This window comes from Balaenoptera physalus (assembly GCF_965194825.1).
Source record: "Balaenoptera physalus genome assembly, chromosome: 16".
Classification (NCBI taxonomy): domain Eukaryota; kingdom Metazoa; phylum Chordata; class Mammalia; order Artiodactyla; family Balaenopteridae; genus Balaenoptera; species Balaenoptera physalus.
In genome coordinates, this window is record NC_138898.1 from 77,182,743 (window position 1) to 77,201,631 (window position 18,889).

Genomic DNA, 18,889 nt, shown 5'->3' on the forward strand with positions numbered 1-18,889 from the left:
TCCGCCTTTCCCTCGGGTGGGGAAGGGACGAGATCCCGTGCGCATGCTCCAGTCATCCCAGAGGGGGCGGGGCCGAGGCTACTGGAGAGGGAGGGGGGGGAAGAAAAGGGAATTCCAACCTGTGGAAAGTTGGGGGTCCCCGAGGTCGGCTCCTTCCCCTTGACTGTGGATGGTGTCAGGGAAAGAGCCTCTGGCGGCTCGTGGGGGGCAGTTTTGGGGTCCGCAGGGTGAGGGCGGAGGGGAGTGTCAGAGTGTGAGTGGGATACGGGAGTTCCAAACTTAGAATCTTGAGGCCCGCCGGGCTCCGGCGCCGGGGAGAGGGAGCTCGAGCCGCCATGCGGGACAGGACCCACGAGCTGAGGCAGGTGAGAAGTCGGCGCAGCAGGGTTGGGGACGAGCGGACGGGGTGGGGTCTGGCTGGAATGCAGGACTCCTGGTCTTCGGGGCAGGGAGGGGTGGCTGTGGGCTAGGAAGGAAAGACCCGGAAGTCTGTGAGTCCTGCTGGGCGAGAGCAATGCAAGGAAGTGATGCCAGTGACCCCGGCCCTGGCAGGGGGATGACAGCTCGGACGATGAAGACAAGGAGCGAGTCGCGCTGGTGGTACACCCGGGCACTGCACGGCTGGGGAGCCCGGACGATGAATTCTTCCAGAAGGTAAGAGGCTGGGGTCTCGGCCTGGATTCACGAGGGGGCTGGAGGACCCGAGGAGCATAGCGGCCTGGAGTACCCCCATATCTCCTTCAACCCTCTCGGTCATCCTCCCCAGGTTCGGACAATTCGGCAAACTATTGTCAAGCTGGAGAATAAAGTCCGAGAGTTGGAGAAGCAGCAGGTCACCATTCTGGCCACGCCCCTTCCCGAGGAGAGTGAGTGACACCCTGGGTGTAGAACGCATGCTCAGCCAGAGGGATTGTGGGGATTGTAGTTCCACGCAGGTGGTGGGCAGGGAGATTTGTTGAGGTAGGGGCTGCTGTTTGGGCATCATGGCTTTCTCTTGTTCAGGCATGAAGCAGGACCTGCAGAACCTGCGCGACGAGATCAAACAGCTGGGGAGGGACATCCGCGCACAGCTGAAGGGTGAGCTCCTAGGACCTCAGACAGATACTTTCCTCTGATCCTGCCCAGCTCCTGGTATATCTGGGGAGTGTGTGGCCCAGAGAGGCCAGTGATATATATCCAGATCACACAGCAGGCCTACGTCTAGAATCTCCGTCTCCTGGCTTCCAGTCCAAAGTTCTTTCCACAGCATATGCCTGCCTCTCAGGTTCCCTTATTTATAATGAAACCATTGACATTTGACCCTTGACTGAGGCAGAGGTTAGCGTTGCCACCCCACCCCACAAGTCAAAATCTGCATATAACTGTATGGTCCACCCTCCATATCCCAGGTCCTGCATGGGTGGATTCAACTAACCGTGGATCATGTAGTTCTGTAGCATGCATTTATTTTCTAAATATCCAAGTATAAGTGGACCCACGCAGTTGTGCAAGGATCAGCTGTACTCCTACAATTCTTGCTGCCCAGTGTGCATTCTTTGGGCAGGCAGATGGGGGTTTTGTTAGGAGGCCTCTGCATGCCTGTGGGAATTCTCCGATGTATTTATTGCAAAGAAAAATATACTTTTGCCTGTCAGAGACTCAGTCATTTTATGATAAATTTTATTTCCAAAAAAAATCCTATGGCGATAAGCGCCTCTCTATTGTATGCCTGGGTGGCTGGGGTCCTAGTCGCCAAACGAATTTCAGAAGCCACAGGTCAAACTCCCCTGCTCTACCAATACTCTTGTGTCTTTCCACAGCCATAGAGCCCCAGAAGGAGGAAGCTGATGAGAACTATAACTCGGTCAACACACGAATGAGAAAAACCCAGGTGGGTTCATTATTCCCAGAACTAGAAAATTTCAGCTAGTGTTTTATAGATCATTAGATGGCAGATGTAAGGAGGAAGGGCCCTTAGAGATCATCAAGTTCAACCAGATGATTTTCCAAATGGGGAAACTGAGGTTCAGAGAGGAGTAGGATTCACCCAAGGTCAAGAACCCAGGTCTCATGACTTCCAGTCCATTATATTCCTGCCCTCTTCTCCTCCATTCAGTGAGAAGTTTCTGAGTCCCTAGACATGATCTGGGCTCGGCTGTAGGAGATACTTTCTAGAAGCCAAGATGGGGAGTTAAGCTTGAATAGATGACAAAGACATTACTCAGGTAGGACTTGGTAGCTAGTGGCTCTGCCCAGGAAAGAAGAGGGTGCAGTCAAATGGTTGGGAGGTTCCCTGCCCATGTGACAGGGACATCCTCTGCCCCAGGGACAGAATTCAAGAAGTCAGGAAGAGGAACTTCCCTGGGGTGGAAGGTCACTGAATCAACAGCTTTGTAAGGAGATTTGAGGTGGTCTGAGCAGCCTCCTCTGGATGCCCAGTGAGGCATGGTTTGGAGTTCTTGGAGATCAGAGTTGAAGTAGGTGGGCCCAGAGCTCAGCAAAGACCCCAGATTGAAGATGGAACAGTTTGGGCATCTTGAAAGGGTACAGCTGAAGCCAGGAGAGCAGATGTGTCTTTGAGGAAGGAACTCCAAGGAATGAGCAGATTTTAGACATCAGGGAAATGGACAAGGAGAGATGGCGTTTCGGGAAAGGGGGGGCTTGTGGTAGTCATTGGTGTGAGAGGCTGACAGCCCAGGTGGGCCTGTAAAAATCTGGGCAATCGCTATGACCCCCGGGCATCCCAGCACACCTCTAGTCTAAGCAGTGAGGCTGGTGTTCAACAGGCATTCCACAAACATTTGTTGAGGGCCTACTGTGTGCCAGACCATTTTTCAGCTGTTTGGGATACAGCCGTGAACCAAAGATCCCTATCCTCACAGAGCTTACATTCCAGTGCGGAGAGACAATCACCATAATAAGTCAGTAAATTATTTTAGAACATAGGAAGTATTAAGGGAAAAGAGCAGGAGGAGAGGGAATGAGAACATCGGGAGAAGGCAGGTTGCAATAAGGTGGAGAAAACTTCACTTAGAAGGTGACATTGTAACAAAGACTAAAGGCCTTTGTGGGGCCTGAGCATTCCAGGCCGAAGGCATGCAAGTGCAAAGGCCTGAGGTGGGGCTGTGCTCTGCTCAGGGAGGAGTAAAGAGCCCATTGTGGTTGGAGGGAAGGGGTGAGGGAACAGTGTCGGGAGGTAAGGTCAGAGGGGCAACGGGGGAAGGGGAGGGTCATATAGGGCCTTGTAGGTCCTGGTAAGGGCTTCGGCTTTTACTTTGAGAGACTGGGGGAGCCTTTCAAGGTGGTCAAGGCAGCAGGCACCTATGAGCTCCTGCTCTTTGCTCACTGTACCCACGGGGATGCTGAGGCCCAGACCGGGCAGGGATCCTCCCAGGAGTACCCAGCTTCTATTCTCCATCCTTAGCACGGGGTCCTGTCCCAGCAATTCGTGGAGCTCATCAACAAGTGCAACTCAATGCAGTCCGAATACCGGGAGAAGAACGTGGAGCGGATTCGGAGGCAGCTGAAGATCAGTGAGTTGCGGCGTCCGGCCCACAGGGTCAGGTGACCTGACCAGCTCTGAGCCTGGCCTTTTCCTTCACAGCAAATGCTGGAATGGTGTCTGACGAGGAGCTGGAGCAGATGCTGGACAGCGGGCAGAGCGAGGTGTTTGTGTCCAATGTGAGTGGCCGCAGCCAGCCTCCCTCTGCCGGGCCCCCCGTTGTCTCTGAGTCCTGGCCCTTTTTCATGGAGGGAATCCTGAGGCCCAGAAGGGCACGAATTAGCCTGCCTGGAACCACTCATCAGGGGCCTGGCCCCAGTTCTAGGCCTGAGGGCTGCCCCAAAGCTGAACAGGAAATTCTGAACCTGCTGCTGGTTTCCCTGTGACTTGTCCCTTCACTCCTGTCCACTCTCCAGATACTGAAGGACACACAGGTGACTCGACAGGCCCTAAATGAGATCTCGGCCCGGCACAGTGAGATCCAGCAGCTTGAGCGCAGTATCCGTGAACTTCATGAGATTTTCACTTTTCTGGCTACTGAAGTGGAGATGCAGGTGGGCACCCCAGGCAGCTGGCCAGGCTTGATCCAGCCCCCAGACGTGAGACCGTATTGTGCCTGTCAGCCCACCTCCACCCTTAGCCTCTCTCCCCGGGGCTTTTGTTCTCCTCCAGACTGGGCCAAGCCCCCAGGCTTGCCTTTATTTCCATCCTTAGCTGTGCCCCCAAATTGCGTCCTCCTCAACAGCTACTTGGATGGCCCCTCCTCTATACGTTGTACCCCATCCCTCAAACTTGAGCCCACCCCAGGTATGGCCCCAACCCTGGCTCCTCCTCCACCAACCGAATCTACCCTCATACTTCTGAGAGCTCCACAGCTGCTCCCTAGAGGGCCTGCCTCCTAAAATCTGTACAAGGATGGGGTGGGAGGTGGTATTCTTCCCCCGGCCCTTATCTAAGCATAAGGGGAGCTTCCAGCCCTGTCCTGGAGGAGCTGACCCAATGCCCTTTCGCAGCTGGGAGTCATGGGGAAGAGCTTTCACTCGGTAGGAGTACCAGGATAGGGAGAGCTTCACAGCAGCGGGGAGACAGGCCTAAAGAACATGTGACTTCAGACAGACTTGTGAGGGGACAAAAGTTCACCCTGTGTGAAAAGATAGGAGCCATGTAAGGCACTCAGCTCCCAGGCAGCACTGCGAGTAGAGGTTGTACGGGGCGAGGGAGCAGGACAGAGGGACCACATGGTGGAAGGGGGCCTGGAAGCCACCTGCAGGAGAGTGGACTTTGGTCAGATGTGGTCCTGCCTCCACATCTTTGTTAGTGCAGTGTTTTCTGCCAGGAATGTCCTTCAGTCATTTGTGGTTGGGCTGGGCAGACTGAGGAGCTGCTGGGCTCTCCACCCCCAGTCATTCCTACCTGCCTGAACCGCCCCCTCTTCCGAGCAGGGGGAGACGATCAACAGAATTGAGAAGAACATTCTGAGCTCAGCAGACTATGTGGAACGTGGGCAGGAACATGTCAAGATGGCCCTAGAGAACCAGAAGAAGGCGCGGAAGGTCAGCCTCCCCCCACCCCCACCCTGGGTGGCCCTCCCTCCCCTCCTGAGTTTCCCTGACCCCCCTCCTCTCCCACAGAAGAAAGTCTTTATTGCCATCTGTTTGTCCGTCACTGTCCTCATTCTGGTGGTCATCATTAGCGTCTCCACGTTGGTTTGATAGCGCTGCATATTCTCGGTGAGATACTGTGGGCCTGCCCCCTGGCCTGCCCCATCCCTGACCCCAGCCTTTCCTCCTCCCCTCAGACCCTCTTCTGCCCTCCTTCCCTTGCAGGCACTAAGAGCACCAGGGACCCCGGGTCTACCTTCTCTCCCAGCAGCTGGGGGTGGGCAGGACAGAGCCTCCAGCCAGACCCCTTCCTCACACTGGCCTTGTGCAGAGGGGCAGACGGTCCTTCTGGGGTCGGCAGCCCCTCATCCATGGGGGCCTCCCTCCTCAAGACACAGTGCCTGGGGGCGGGCCTGCACTGTCCTGTCTGGCTGGGACATGTGGTTTTGTAAGAAATTAAAAAAAAAAAAAAAAAAAAAAAAGCTTGGAGATTCCCCTGTGCATGTGTGTTCCTGAAAAGGCTGGTCCAGGGCCTCCAGGTAACCAGCCTCCCCACCTCCTGGCCACCCTTGGGGACAGGCCCAGCCCAGGCAGGCTCAGATCAGACTGTCTTAGGTGCTGTGAGCACACCAGGCTGGCAGTGCCCTTCTACTCTCCCATGAGAATGAGTGGGGCCGGGAGGGGGTAACACCCCATCTGGCTGTGAGTACCTAACCCCAAAGCAGTGAGGCTGGGCCAGGCCAGGCTGGGACACAGGTGGGATGTGTGTGTGTGTGGGGGCGGGGGGGCATCTGTGGGCATTCCTGAGGCCAAGAAGAAGAGGCACTGTGAAAAAGTAATTGAGCCTGTTACTTTGGATACAGTGGACTGGGAAGGGCCGGTCTCAGAAGGGGCGATATTTGAGTGGTGTGGCAAGTGAGGAGGGGCCGGTTATGGGAAGAATCAGTGAAGAGGTTGCCAGGCAAAGGGTTCAACAGGCCAGGCCCTGTGCCCAGAAAAAGGCATTGCCTCTTACATGAGTTCAGGTTAGAGAGCTTGGCACTGCATCAGCTCACCTTGTTTCTCGGGGGTCTTGTGGCTGAAGCGGGTAGAGGAGGCAGAAGCCTGACCCCAGGGCTTCCATGACTCACCTGAGCTCCAGGCTTCCACTCTAAATGTCTAAGATTTTCAAGTCCCATGCCTAGTTTCTGCAGCTGGGTGTGGCTCCTGTCCCCAGACACGTAGTTTCAGGGCTCCTGGCTCCGAAGCCTGGTAAAAACAGAGAGGTGCCTGATCCTGACCAAGGTCTGGGAGCCGGGTTCCAGCCGCCCTGGCCCATCGCACTTTCGATCCCACAGGTCACCGCCGCTGCTCCTGTAGCCCAGCCCGTCTGGTTGCAGTACCTCTTGCTTCGGCCACCAAGTATGGGGTGCACACGTGGGTGCCGGGGCGACGCGAGCGATGAAGGGCTAGCAGTGTGGTCGTTGGTGCAGACTGGGACCCCGCCCCTGGACCCGGGATGGGGGAGGGGTCAGAGGGCGGGATTGGGCCGCGGTGACGTGGGACAGGACCGCTCAGCCTCCATCCGCGGCTGGGCGCCCGCCTGCAGCGCCTCCCTGTGGTCCTAGAACGGCGGTTGCTTGGTGCCTGCGCCAGATCCGAGGGTACACTTGGCCCCGAGTGTACGGAGTGTGGCTGAAGGGTGGCCCGGTCCCCACTTGGAAAACGACTGACTCGCGGACCTAAATGTTGTTCCTGAAGAGCATCAGGATTGGTCCGTAGGGCGTCCTGAAGGAGTGAGCACCGGGTATTAAACAGCAATTAGAGGACGCTGATGTGGGCGGGGCCTCAGAGCGAGTCCTCAGTCGCACCCAAAAGCGATTGGATCACAGAGCTCAAGGGGCATGGTCCAAACGCCAAAGGAGACGGAAGGCGGCTGGCCAGTGAGAGACTGGTGGGCGTGCGCAGGGAGTCAGAACCTCACGCGAGAAGGCGTGGCCGGATCGCTCTCCCTAGCTTCCCGACTTGCAGCTGCCCAAGTCTGGGAGGTTACCCACGCCTTCGTCCTGCCTGAGATCCTGTGTCCAGTGTACAGAAGAAACTCTAGACGCCTACAGGAAGGAACCCCTAATTTTCAGAAGCGTGCGAACACTCTGGATGCCCACCCAATGGGGAAACTGCGGGGTCGGATGGATCCTGCCCCAGGGGAAGATTGATTTGGACGCGGGGCCTCTGCGCTTCCCTGATTCTCCATTCTCTATCTCTTCCCCTTGCGGCCTGCTTCTTCAGCGGAATCCTGTCCTTTTGGTCGCCTTTGTCCAATCCCTCATTTTTCTGCCTTCGGAATCAAACTGCACGACCCATGGTACCTACTGGAATCTGATAGAGACTGTCAAACCGACGCGGAGACTGCCACATCTACGCAGCTGGGTGTCCACGTGCAGTGTGTGTCTTCCGCTTGGCCGTGCTGGACAGCGCCACCCTGAAAGGCTGCTTACCCGTCTCACCCAGGACGCCGTCCAGAACCTCCTGGAAGAGGTGGCTAGATGGCCAAGCGAGGGCTCAGATGCCGGGCTCAACAATTTGAACTTTTTCTGTGGGCTGTGGGGACCTATAGAAGGTTTTTGAACAGGTGAGTGGCAAGTTTGGAGCCGATTTAGCAGACAAGTGCACTGGAGGTTTCACAGGCTCCCTTGCGTATACCCATTCTCTGTGGGAAACCGACCTGAGTGAGGGGCTAAGGGCAGGTTTTGCACTGAAATCCTGGCTTGGCTGCTGTCAGCCCAGCTTTCAGGGAACATGGCCTGTGTTAGTTGTGGCTTTTCCAAATCATGTTGCATCACAACCTTTCACCTGCAGCCCTCTCCACTTACTCCCTCACCCGCTGAATATTTCATGGTTCAGATTCTTAAGAAAAGGAACCTGACTGGTCTAGGTCAGGCTACATTGACCTACCTATGAATTGTCTACCTTGAGTCAAGATTTTACCCTTGACCAAGATGTATGAGAGGTGTTACATGGTACAAAACGCTGCAGCAGAGTGCATATGAAGCAAGAATGGACGAGTTCAGTGATTGATATCAGTTTCTGGTACAGCCCTGTGGTAGATTACTGTTCCATATATATGCTGTCCTTCCTACTGGGCCCCTCACTTCAGGAGGATTATACATTCATGCCCCACTTACAGTGGGCTTGGCTATGGCCAGTGGAATGTGAGTAGAAATGCAAAGTACCACTTCCAAATAGAAGCTTTAAGCACCAATGAGTATTCTGAGAGCTTCCCTTCTCTTTATCCTCGGCCATGAAACTGTCAATTGCCAGATCAAGACTTCTTCAGCCTGGAACCCAGAATTAACAGGACATGAAGCTGAGCTGTAGCCCACCTGTAAAATGATGCGTAATGTAAATGAGAAACTTCTCTTGCTGTGAGCCACTGATATTTTGAGGTTGGTTGTTACCACATCAACAGTCCTTTCAACTGTTACAGAATTATTACCCAGCAGTGGGGTGTTGCTACAATAAAAAATAAACCTGAATTGTGTGTCATTGGCTTTGGAGCTGGACAGTGGCTGGTGAGGAAACTACCATTGGAAGCTAGAAAGATGGTGATGTGTGTTATGCAGTGGTGAAGCATTTTTTTTAACTGTAATCTGGAAATAGAACTAAGAGTATAAATAATGTCCAACTGAGTTTAGAGCTTTAGGCAAAAAATTGGGGAAAGAAAATATTAGTAGTATGCCTTGGTTGCTGTTGGGTGCATTTGACAAGTTACTGTAAGAAAGAGATGACTCAGAATATAATTGGCCAGTTTTTAAGCAGAAATGGAAGAGAATATAGAAACTCCAGGCAAGTGATCCAAATTTTTAACCAGTGAAAGATACAACTTGACAAGGCCATTAAGGCACAAAGTTTTATTAAAATTCATCTTTGTGGGACTTCCCTGGTGGCGCAGTGGTTATGAATCCACCTGCCAATGCAGGGGACACAGGTTTGAGCCCTGGTTGGGGCAGATCCCACATGCCGTGGAGCAACTAAGCCTGTGCGTCACAACTACTGAACCTGCGCTCTAGAGCCCATGAGCCACAACTACCAAAGCCCGCACGCCTAGAGCCCGTGCTCCACAACAAGAGAAGCCACTGCAATGAGAAGCCCGCGCACTGCAAGGAAGAATAGCCCCCGCTCGCCGCAACTAGAGAAAGCCCACGTGCAGTAACGAAGACCCAACACAGCCAAAAATAAATAAATAAATAAACTTATTTTAAAAAAACAAACTCATCTTTGTGGCAAGGGCCATATCAAGTGTACGGCTCTCATGCCTTATGTAAAAACCTCTGACTTGGTCGAAGTGGTTCCCAGTAAATCTTTTCAGTTATACAAGGTGATTCAGAGAAAAAAGATTAAGAGTGTAACTCTCCACTTGCCTACAACTAAGTCGAAAAAGAGGCATGTCTGAAAAAATTGTGAGTTTGGCTGTTGGTCCATGGGACTGACTGGAATCAAATAGATAAGAAGTCCCCCTGCCTCCCCCGCCAAAAAAACCACATTAGCTTGGATTTTTAAAAGACCATGAGTGTTCAAGTCTTAAAATGACCTTGAGAGCTTCCAAATTTCTATGGGCATGAAGGAGACCAAGAAAGCTGCCTTATTAAAGAAAGGCATAACCTCCACGTGTTCTCAAATGTGGCCAAGGAGAATAAATGGAAAAGGATGGGCCATTATAAGGGCAGAGCCAGGACTTCCCTGGTGGTCCAGCAGTTAAGACTCTGCGCTCCCAATGCAGGGGCCCGGGTTCGATCCCTGGTCAGGGAACTAGATCCCACATGCTGCAACTAAAGATCCCGCATGCCACAACTGAAGATCCCACACGCCACAACTGAAGATCCCACACGAGGCAACTAAGACCCGGTGCAGCCAAATAAACAAACAAAAAAAGGCAGAGCCAAGGACATGGAGAAGAATGAACTAGGGAACTAGTCCCAGGAAGCAGTTCTGCTCCCAGGGGAAGCAGGGGGTCCTTTTCAACATCTGCTCAGCAGGATTTTAGAATTATCATAGACCAGTAACTTCTGTCTCCCATTTTTCCTTCTGAATGAGGGTGTTTACTGCTATTATCCTGTCCTTGTTCCACTTCATATGTTGGATGTGGTGGAGGGGACAGAGATAATTTGTGACTGATTGATTGATCCATTTATCTACTTATCTATCTAGTTATTTATCTATCTAGTTATCTGTTTATCTGTTTATTTACTTTGGGTCATAGGTCTCTGGATCAAGAGACGCCACATCTGGACCTGATACAGAGACTATCAGAGGTCCTGGATTTGAGCCTGATGCCATGATTAGATAGGTCATTTGGGTGGTCTGCCTTGAGAGGGGGATGCATTTATTTTGCATGTGGAGGAAACACAAAAGACAGTATTTGTGACAAAGAGGGCAGACGGGGGAAGATTTTACAATTGTTCAAAAACATCATTGGCCTTCCCTGTGAGGCCCCTCCATACGAAAATATTATATATCCCCACTCCACTGACATCAGCTATGGTTTGCTTTAGGCAATGGAACTTGAGTTTCTTATTACTCCTGGCACAAATTACCATAAACTTAGTGGCTTAAAACAACATACATTTATTCTTTTATAGTTCTGGAGGTCAGAAATCCAAAATTAGTTTCACTGGGCTAAAGTCAAGGAGTTGGCCGGGCTGGCTCCTTCTGGAGGAACCATTTGCTTACCTTTTTCAGTTTCTAACTGATGCCTGCATTCCTTAGCTAGTGGCCCTATCCTCCATTTCAAAGCACATCATTCCAATCTTGGATTCTATCATATCACCTTCTCCTCCCACTCTGACCTTCCTGTCTCCCTCTTATAAGGACCCTTGTGATTACCTTAGGCCTATCCAGATACTCCAGTATAATCTACCATTTCACCATCCTTAACTTAATCACATTGGCAAAGTCCCTTTTACCATATCAAGTAACATTCTCAGGTTCCAGGGATTAGGATGTGGTCATATTTAGAGGGCCATTGTTCAGCATACCACACCACCCAAATCCACATTTAACTGATTCTTTCATTTATTCACAAAATATTTATTGAGCAAGACTTACGTACCAGGCATTATGGCGGGTGCTGGAGGAATAGAGGTGAAAATTCAGACAAGGTCTCTGCTTTCATGGAGTTTATATTTTAGTGGAGATGACAAGTAAAGAAATAGCTAAGACATCCCAAAACCAGGACATGTATTATTAAAAAATTAAGCAGTGTGTTGTGACAAAAAATTACAAGGGGTTGGAGATGGCTGTTCTAAAAGATAGTCAGGAATGGTTTCTTAGGGGAGGTGACTTATCCAAAGGGCAGAACTGAGGGCTCAGAAGGCAGAGCAGAGCCATGGAGGGTTACTTGTAGGCCTGGACACCTAAAGAAATTTGCTCAGCTGGCTTTTGAAATTGCTTTGGATCAGTGACTCCTTTTTACCTTCCATTTCTTCCCTTTTTGAACCAGAATGTCTAAAACTATTACCCTATGCATGTCTCAGAGTTGCATTTTGGAGTACATGACTTGTTTCTTTAGTTTCATAGGTCCACAGATGGGAGGAATTGTGCTCCAGAATGGATTATACCCAGAGCCTCATCTGCATCTAATTTAGATAATGAGACTTGGGACTTTTGGTTTGATGAGATTTATATGAGATTTTTTTCTTTTTTTACTCTGACTTGATGCTGTAATGGGATGAGACTTTTAGGGACCTTGGGAGGAAGTGAGTGTATTTTGTGTGTGGGACAGACATGAATCTTTGAGGGCTAGAAGGTGAACTGTCGTAAGGAGAATAATGGCCCCCAAAGATTCCATGCCCTAATCTCTATGAATATGTTACCTAACATGAAAAAAAGGGCTTTGCAGATGTAATTAAGTTTACTAATCAGTTGACCTTAAGATAGGGAGATTGTCCTGAATTATTCATGTGGGCCAAAAGTAATCATATGAGCTCTTAAAAGCTGAAAATCTTCTCCAGCTAGCTACAGAAGAGGAAGACAGAAGTCAAGAGAAATTTGAAGCAGGAGGACTCAATGTGCCCTTGCTGACCTTGAAGAGGGAGGGGCTCCTAGCCAGGGAATGTAGATGGCCTCTAGAAACTGAGAACAACCACTGGCTGACAGCCAACAAAGAAACAGGGACCTCATTCCTACAGCCAAATGGAACTGAATTCTGTTAATAACCCAGGTGAGTCTGGAAGTGGATTCTATGTCAGGGCCTCCAGATAAAAGCTCACACTGGCCAAGACCTTGACTTCAGCCTCATGAGACACTAAGTAGAGGACCCAGCTGAGTCAGCCTGGACTTCTGATCTATAGAACCATAAGATAAGAAACGGACGTTGTTTTTAAGATGTTAAGTTTGTGGTCATTTATTATGCAGCAGTAGAAACAGTAAGATTTGAGCTGAGACTTGAACAGAAAGAGCATCATGGGCAAATCTAGGATTATGGGTTCCATCCCCAGGAAGGAGCAAGTGCAAAGGTCCCAAGACTGGGAAGAAAATAAACAGAAGGCCAGCATGGCTAGAGCCTGCTGAGTGTAAGGAGTAGGTAAGAGATGAGGTCAGAGTTGGGATAGGACTTGAATGGAAAGCAGGCTCCAGGGAGACGGATTTTAGTTGAGAGTGGGCTGTGCATAAGTAATTGAGAACAAGTCTCCAAATCTCCTTGGTTGAATCCAGAATGACCGCCCCATCTACAAAGCCTGCTGCCTTCCCTTACCTCTGCCTCAGCCCCGGTCCTGGAGTTTTCTCCTGCGAGGAGTCCCAGTTTATGCAGACATTCAGCTGGGGAGGGGATCATGACTGAAGTCCAAAGTACAGACTAAGGAGTGATGCCAGCTATTGCCCCACCAGCTGGGCCTATGATTTTGCATTCCCAAGATGCTTTCACTACCTGGGACAGTCCTCGAAGAGAGCCAGGGAATTAAAGGAAGTTGGGGCAGAAGAAAAGTGAGGACCAAAAGTCAGACTGTCTGGGAATTATCCAGATAACAAAATGGGTCAAAGACATCACAAGAAAAGAAAACTTCAGATCACTATTTCTTATGAATATAGATGTAAAAATCCTCAACAAAATACTAGCAAACAAAATTCAGCAATATATAAAAATGATTATATAAGTGGGATTTATCTCAAGAATGCAAGGTTGGTTTAACATCTGAAAATCAATTAATGTAATAAAGAATATTATTAGAATAAAGAACAAAAACCCTCTGATCATCTCAATAGACACAGAAAATACATTTGACAAAATCCAACAACTTTTTCTTTTTTTAAAAATTATTTTATTTTTGGCTGCATTGGGTCTTCATTGCTGCGTGAAGGCTTTTCTCTGGTTGCGGTGAGCCGGGGCTACTCTTCGTTGTGGTGCGCGGGCTTCTCATTGGGGTAGCTTCCCTTGTTGAGGAGCATGGGCTCTAGGCATTCAGGCTTCAATAGTTGTGGCACGTGGGCTCAGTAGTTGTGGCACACGGGCTTAGTTGCTCTGTGGCATGTGGGATCTTCCTGGACCAGAGCTCGAACCCGTGTCCCCTGCATTGGCAGGCGGATTCTTAATGACTGTGCCACCAGGGAAGCCCAACAACTTTGATTTTTTTAAAAAGCTTAAGAAACTAGGAATAAGAGAGAACTTCCTTAACTTGCTAATTATCAAAGGGCATCTGTGAAAAAGTCACAGCTAACATCATACTTAAATGATGAAAGACTGGATGTTTTCCCCCTCAGATCAGGATGTCTTCTCCCATCACTTCTATTTAACACTATAAGCAATAAAAAGAAACAAATGGCATCCAGATTGGAAAAGAAGAAGTAAACAATCTCACTTTACAGATGACATGATCTTGTATATAGAAAATCCTTAGGAATACACACACACACACACACACACACACATTACAGCTAGTAAACTGGTTCAGCAAGGTTGCAGAAAACAAGAACAATGTACAAAAATCTACTGTATTTCTCATCACTAGCAATGAACAATCCAAAAAAGAAAGAAAACAATTCCATTTACAATAGCAACAAAAGGAATAAAATACTTCTATATAAATTTAACAAAAGAAATGTAAGATTTATACACTGAACACTATAAAACACTGTTGAAAGAAATTAAAATCTAAATAAATTTAAAAACACCCCATGTTCATGGGTCAGAAGATTTAATATTGTCAAGATGACAGTACTCCTCAAATTGATCTACGGAGCCAATGCAATCCCTATCAGAATCCCAGACAGCTTCCTTTTCTTTTTCTTTTTTGCAAAAGTTGACAAGCTGATCCTAAAATTCATATGGAAATTCAAGGGATCTAGAAAAACAAAACTAATCTTGAAATAGAAGAACAAGTTGGAAGACCCACAGGTCCTGATTTAAAATTTTACTACCAAGCTACAGCAAGCAAAACAATGTGATACTGGCATAAAGAAAGATATATACCCAGGGAATAAAATTGAGAGTCTGGAAATAAACCCTTATATTTACAGTTAGGTTATTTTCAACAATGAAGTCAAGACAATTAGTGTAGAAAAAATAGTCTTTTCAATAAATGGAGTTGGGACAATTGGATATCCACATGCAGAAGAATGAAGTTAGACCCTTACCTCAAACCATATACAAAAATTAACTCAAAATGGATCAAAAATCTAAATGTAAGAGCTTTTAGCTATAAAAACTTATAGTTTATTTTAAAAAAATCTTTTAAGCATTTTAAACTTTTACATTTATAACTAAATTATAAACTTTGTAAATGTTTATAAAACCCTTGGATGAAAACATAGGCATAAATCTTCATGACCTTGTATTAGGAAATGGGTTATTAGATATGGCTCTCAAAGCACAAGCAAAAACAGACAAAAATAGACAAATTGGACATCATCAAAATTAAAAATGTTTGCGCTTTAAAGGGCATCATCAAGAAAGTAAAAAGACAACCCACACAATGGGAGGGAATTTTTGCAAATCATAAGGAACTTGTATCTAGAATACATAAGTCTTACCACTCAACAGAATCAATCCAATTTAAAAAATGGTCAAAGGGGGACTTCCCTGGTGGTCCAGTGGCTAAGACTTGGTGCTCCCAATGCAGGGGGCCCGGGTTTGATCCCTGGTCAGGGAACTAGATCCCACATGCCACAGCTAAGAGTTTGCATGCCGCAACTAAAAGATCCTGCATGCCGCAACTAAGACTCAGCACAGCCAAATTAATAAAAATAATAATAATGGCCAAAGGACTTGAATAGACATTTATCCAAAGACGATATACAAATGGCCAATAAGCCCATGAAAAGATCCTCAACATCATTTGCCACCAGGGAAATGTAAATCAAAACAACAAATTTACACCTACTAGGATGGCTGTAATGAAAAAGACAGAAAATAACAACTGTTGGTGAAGATGTGGAGAAACTGGAACATTCATACCCTGTTGGTGGGAATGTAAAATGGTGCAGCCACTTTGGAAAACAGTCTGACAGTTGCTCCAATGGTTAAACATAGAGTTACCATATGACCCAGCAATTCCACTCCTAGATATATACACAGAGAATTGAAAAATATGTCCACACAAAAACTTGTACAGATACTTCCCTGGTGGCGTAGTGGTTAAGAATCCGCCTGCCAATGCAGGGGACATGGGTTTGATCCCTGGTCCGGGAAGATCCCACATGCTGTGGAGCAACTAAGCCCGTGCACCACAACTGCTGAGCCTGTGCTCTAGAGCCCGCGAGCCACAACTACTGAAGCCTGCGCACCTAGAACCTGTGCTCCACAACAAAGAGAAGCCACTGCAACGAGAAGCCCGCGCACCGCAATGAAGAGTAGTCCCTGCTCACCACAACTAGAGAAAGCCTGCGTGCAGCAACGAAGACCCAATGCAGCCAAAAATAATAAAATAAAATAAGTAAATGTATTAAAAAAAAAAGACAGGCTCACTTAGTTCATTAAAAAAAAAACAAACTTGTACATGAATGTTCACAGCAGCATCACTCACAATAGACAAAAAATGGAGACCCAAATGTCCATTGGCTGATGAAAGGATAAATAAAGGTAGCATATCCATACAATGGAATATTATTTGACAATAAAAAAGAATGAAGAGCTGATCAAACTACAGCATGGATGAGCCTTGAGAACATTATGCCAAGTAAAAAATCAGTCACAAAAGACCACATATTGTATGACTCCATTTACATGAAATGTCCACAATAGGCCAACCTATAGAGACTGAAAGTAGATTAGCCATTGACTAGGGCTGAGGGAAAAGGGTTGGCGGGGGGTGAGGGGCTTGGATCAATAGGAAGTGACAGCTAATGGGTATGGAGTTTCTTTTGAGGGTATGAAAATATTCTAAAATTAGACTGTGATGGTTGCATAACCCTGTGAATATACCAAAAAACCACTGAATTGTACACTTCAGACAGGTTAATTGTATATGAATTATATTTTAATAATGCTATTAATTTTTTGAAAGTCAGACTGAGTCCTCAGGGAGCAGGAACTAGGGTATGGGATATTGGGGGTGTCAGAGAAGAGGGACCAAGGGATGGGTGTATTATCTGGGCCCAGAAAGGGAGCAGGAGTTGTGGATCTGTTCTGAACATCCAGGGGACCCACTTCATCCTTCATTGTAGATAGATACCCAGGGATATCTGTTGATTAGTGTATATGGTATCTTTACACCTATTTTTAACAGGTGCCTCCCCAAACCCCAAGATAAATCATCTTGCTCAAGGCTAAAAATCAAGTCAGTAGTAAACAAAAGTTCCCCTGCTTTCAATCCCCCAGTCCGGTGTCTGTTTCTTTCCTGCTCTGGATATGGGTATGGGCAGTGAGTGTCCTTGGTCAAACTGGTGCCCTCTTTCTGCAGCCATGACACTGGTCCCTGCTGTTGCCATGTGGCCCCCTTGTTCTGCTGTGAACAGGAATGAGGGCCTGGGCATGACAACACTGGGTGAGGCCCCTGACACCAAGGGGATACCTAGTACTTCTGCTCTAGGTGCTACCTGGTGTACCAGTCCTGGGCTACAGCCAGCTGCTGCCTAGTCCCCATGACTGGCACTGGCACACCGGGCACTTCCTAAGGCTGCCAACTTGGTGGCCCCCAAGTCTACAGATAACAGCATAGAGAGAAGGATCTGGTTCACTCTGACCTTTGGCTTTGTTTTGGCTTATAAATGCAGAAGGCCCTGGTGGTTGGAATTTATAGTCCAGAATCAGTCCTTGATTATCTTTCTAGAAATATTCTATAGGAATTTGAGCACTTATGTGTAATTCGGCCTAAATGGGAGCATACTAACCACACTGCTCTGCACTTCACTCTTTTACACTTGACATATTCTTTGAATATTGCTCAACAACGTAGATTGAGAAGCCTCATTTTTTTTGAACATTAAAAAATTTTTTATTTATTTTTGTGTGTTGGGTCTTCATTGCTGCCCGCGGGCTTTCTTTAGTTGCGGCGAGCGGGGGCTCCTCTTCGTTGCGGTGCGCGGGCTTCTCATTGTGGTGGCTTCTCTTGTTGCGGAGCACTGGCTCTAGGCACGTGGGCTTCAGTAGTTGTGGCACATGGGCTCACTAGTTGTGGCGCACAGGCTTAGTTGCTCCGCAGCATGTGGGATCTTCCCGGACCAGGGCTCAAACCTGTGTCCCCTGCATTGGCAGGCGTATTCTTAACCACTGTGCCACCAGGGAAGTCCTGATAAGCCTCATTTTTTTTTTTTTTTTTTTTTTTAGTTTTGTGTTTTTCTTTCTCTTGGCTTTTTTTTTTTTTAACATCTTTATTGGTTTACAGTGGTGTGTTTGTTTCTGCCTTATAACAAAGTGAATCAGCTATACATATACATATATCCCCATATCTCCTCCCTTTTGTGTCTCCCTCCCACCCTCCCTATCCCACCCCTCTAGGTGGTCACAAAGCACCAAGCTGATCTCCCTGTGCTGTGCGGCTGCTTCCCACTACTGATAAGCCTCATTTTAAAAAAAACTGTTGCATAATATATCTTAAAGCGGCCTTAGTTAGTTCTTTGCTAATGGTCATATAGGGTGTTCCCAGTTATCACAGATTTTGCGGCACCGAACAATCTTTCATCTTCAGTTTTGCCACAGAACTGGAAAAAGAAATCTGTGATGTAAATTCTTTGAGGTGTACTTGCTGAGAGTATATGCATTTAACCTTTTTTTTTTTTTAATGTGTTTGTTTGCTTTTTTCCCCCCTCTTCCAGTTTTATTGACATGACATACAGCACTGTATGTTGAAGGCATACAGCATAATGATTACATACATCATGAAGTATTTAACTTTTGATAAACATCAAATCATCTTCCTAATTTACACTAAATGTGGCACCTCGTTTTTGTTTTTCCATTTTTGGTCTTTGAAAAATTACTTTAAAAGTTATGTAGCCTTCCAGAGTATGGCTATAACTGTCAAGTTATTTAACAGCCTACATTTTTCCCGATTTGAATAATCATATTTATCATAAACTACATTCCCAGAAATAGTCAGGGCTGCTTTTGAACCCTCTCCCCCACTCTATTGACTTATTCTTGTGTCAGTAATTTCCTGTTTTTATTCCAGTGCTTTGGTGTTTGATTATCTAGCGTGTCAAATACATCACTTCCACTGTTTTTTTGTTTTTGTTTTTTTTTGGCCAGCACAGCATGCAGGATCTTAGTTCCCTGACCAAGGATGGAACCCTTGCCCCCTGCAGTGGAAGCACGGAGTCTTAACCACTGGACCGCCAGGGAAGTCCTGACAGCTTCACTGTTGTTTTTTTTAAAAATATTTATTTATTTATGTAT

At 47.6% G+C, this 18,889-nt stretch overlaps 1 protein-coding gene across 4 annotated transcripts; it reads left to right on the forward strand.

The window, feature by feature from the left end:
• The first annotated feature begins 59 nt into the window (after positions 1 to 59).
• STX4 (syntaxin 4) lies at positions 60 to 17,964 on the forward strand. 4 transcript variants are annotated; one of them, XM_082429559.1, is made up of 11 exons: positions 89 to 365; positions 553 to 654; positions 767 to 866; positions 1,003 to 1,077; positions 1,800 to 1,870; positions 3,404 to 3,512; positions 3,584 to 3,660; positions 3,898 to 4,035; positions 4,924 to 5,034; positions 5,113 to 5,211; positions 6,420 to 8,602. In XM_082429559.1, the coding sequence occupies exons 1-10, from the start codon at positions 336 to 338 to the stop codon at positions 5,191 to 5,193; spliced, it is 894 nt and encodes a 297-aa protein (XP_082285685.1). In that variant the 5' UTR covers positions 89 to 335; the 3' UTR covers positions 5,194 to 5,211; positions 6,420 to 8,602. The 4 variants fall into 4 exon arrangements, 3 of the variants coding, with proteins under 3 accessions (XP_082285683.1, XP_082285685.1, XP_082285684.1); XR_014254704.1 differs by lacking the exon at positions 5,113 to 5,211 and adding an exon at positions 12,072 to 17,964 and having other exon boundaries at positions 120 to 365; positions 6,420 to 7,693; XM_082429558.1 differs by lacking the exon at positions 6,420 to 8,602 and adding an exon at positions 5,308 to 5,858 and having other exon boundaries at positions 227 to 365.
• The last annotated feature ends 925 nt before the right edge of the window (positions 17,965 to 18,889 follow it).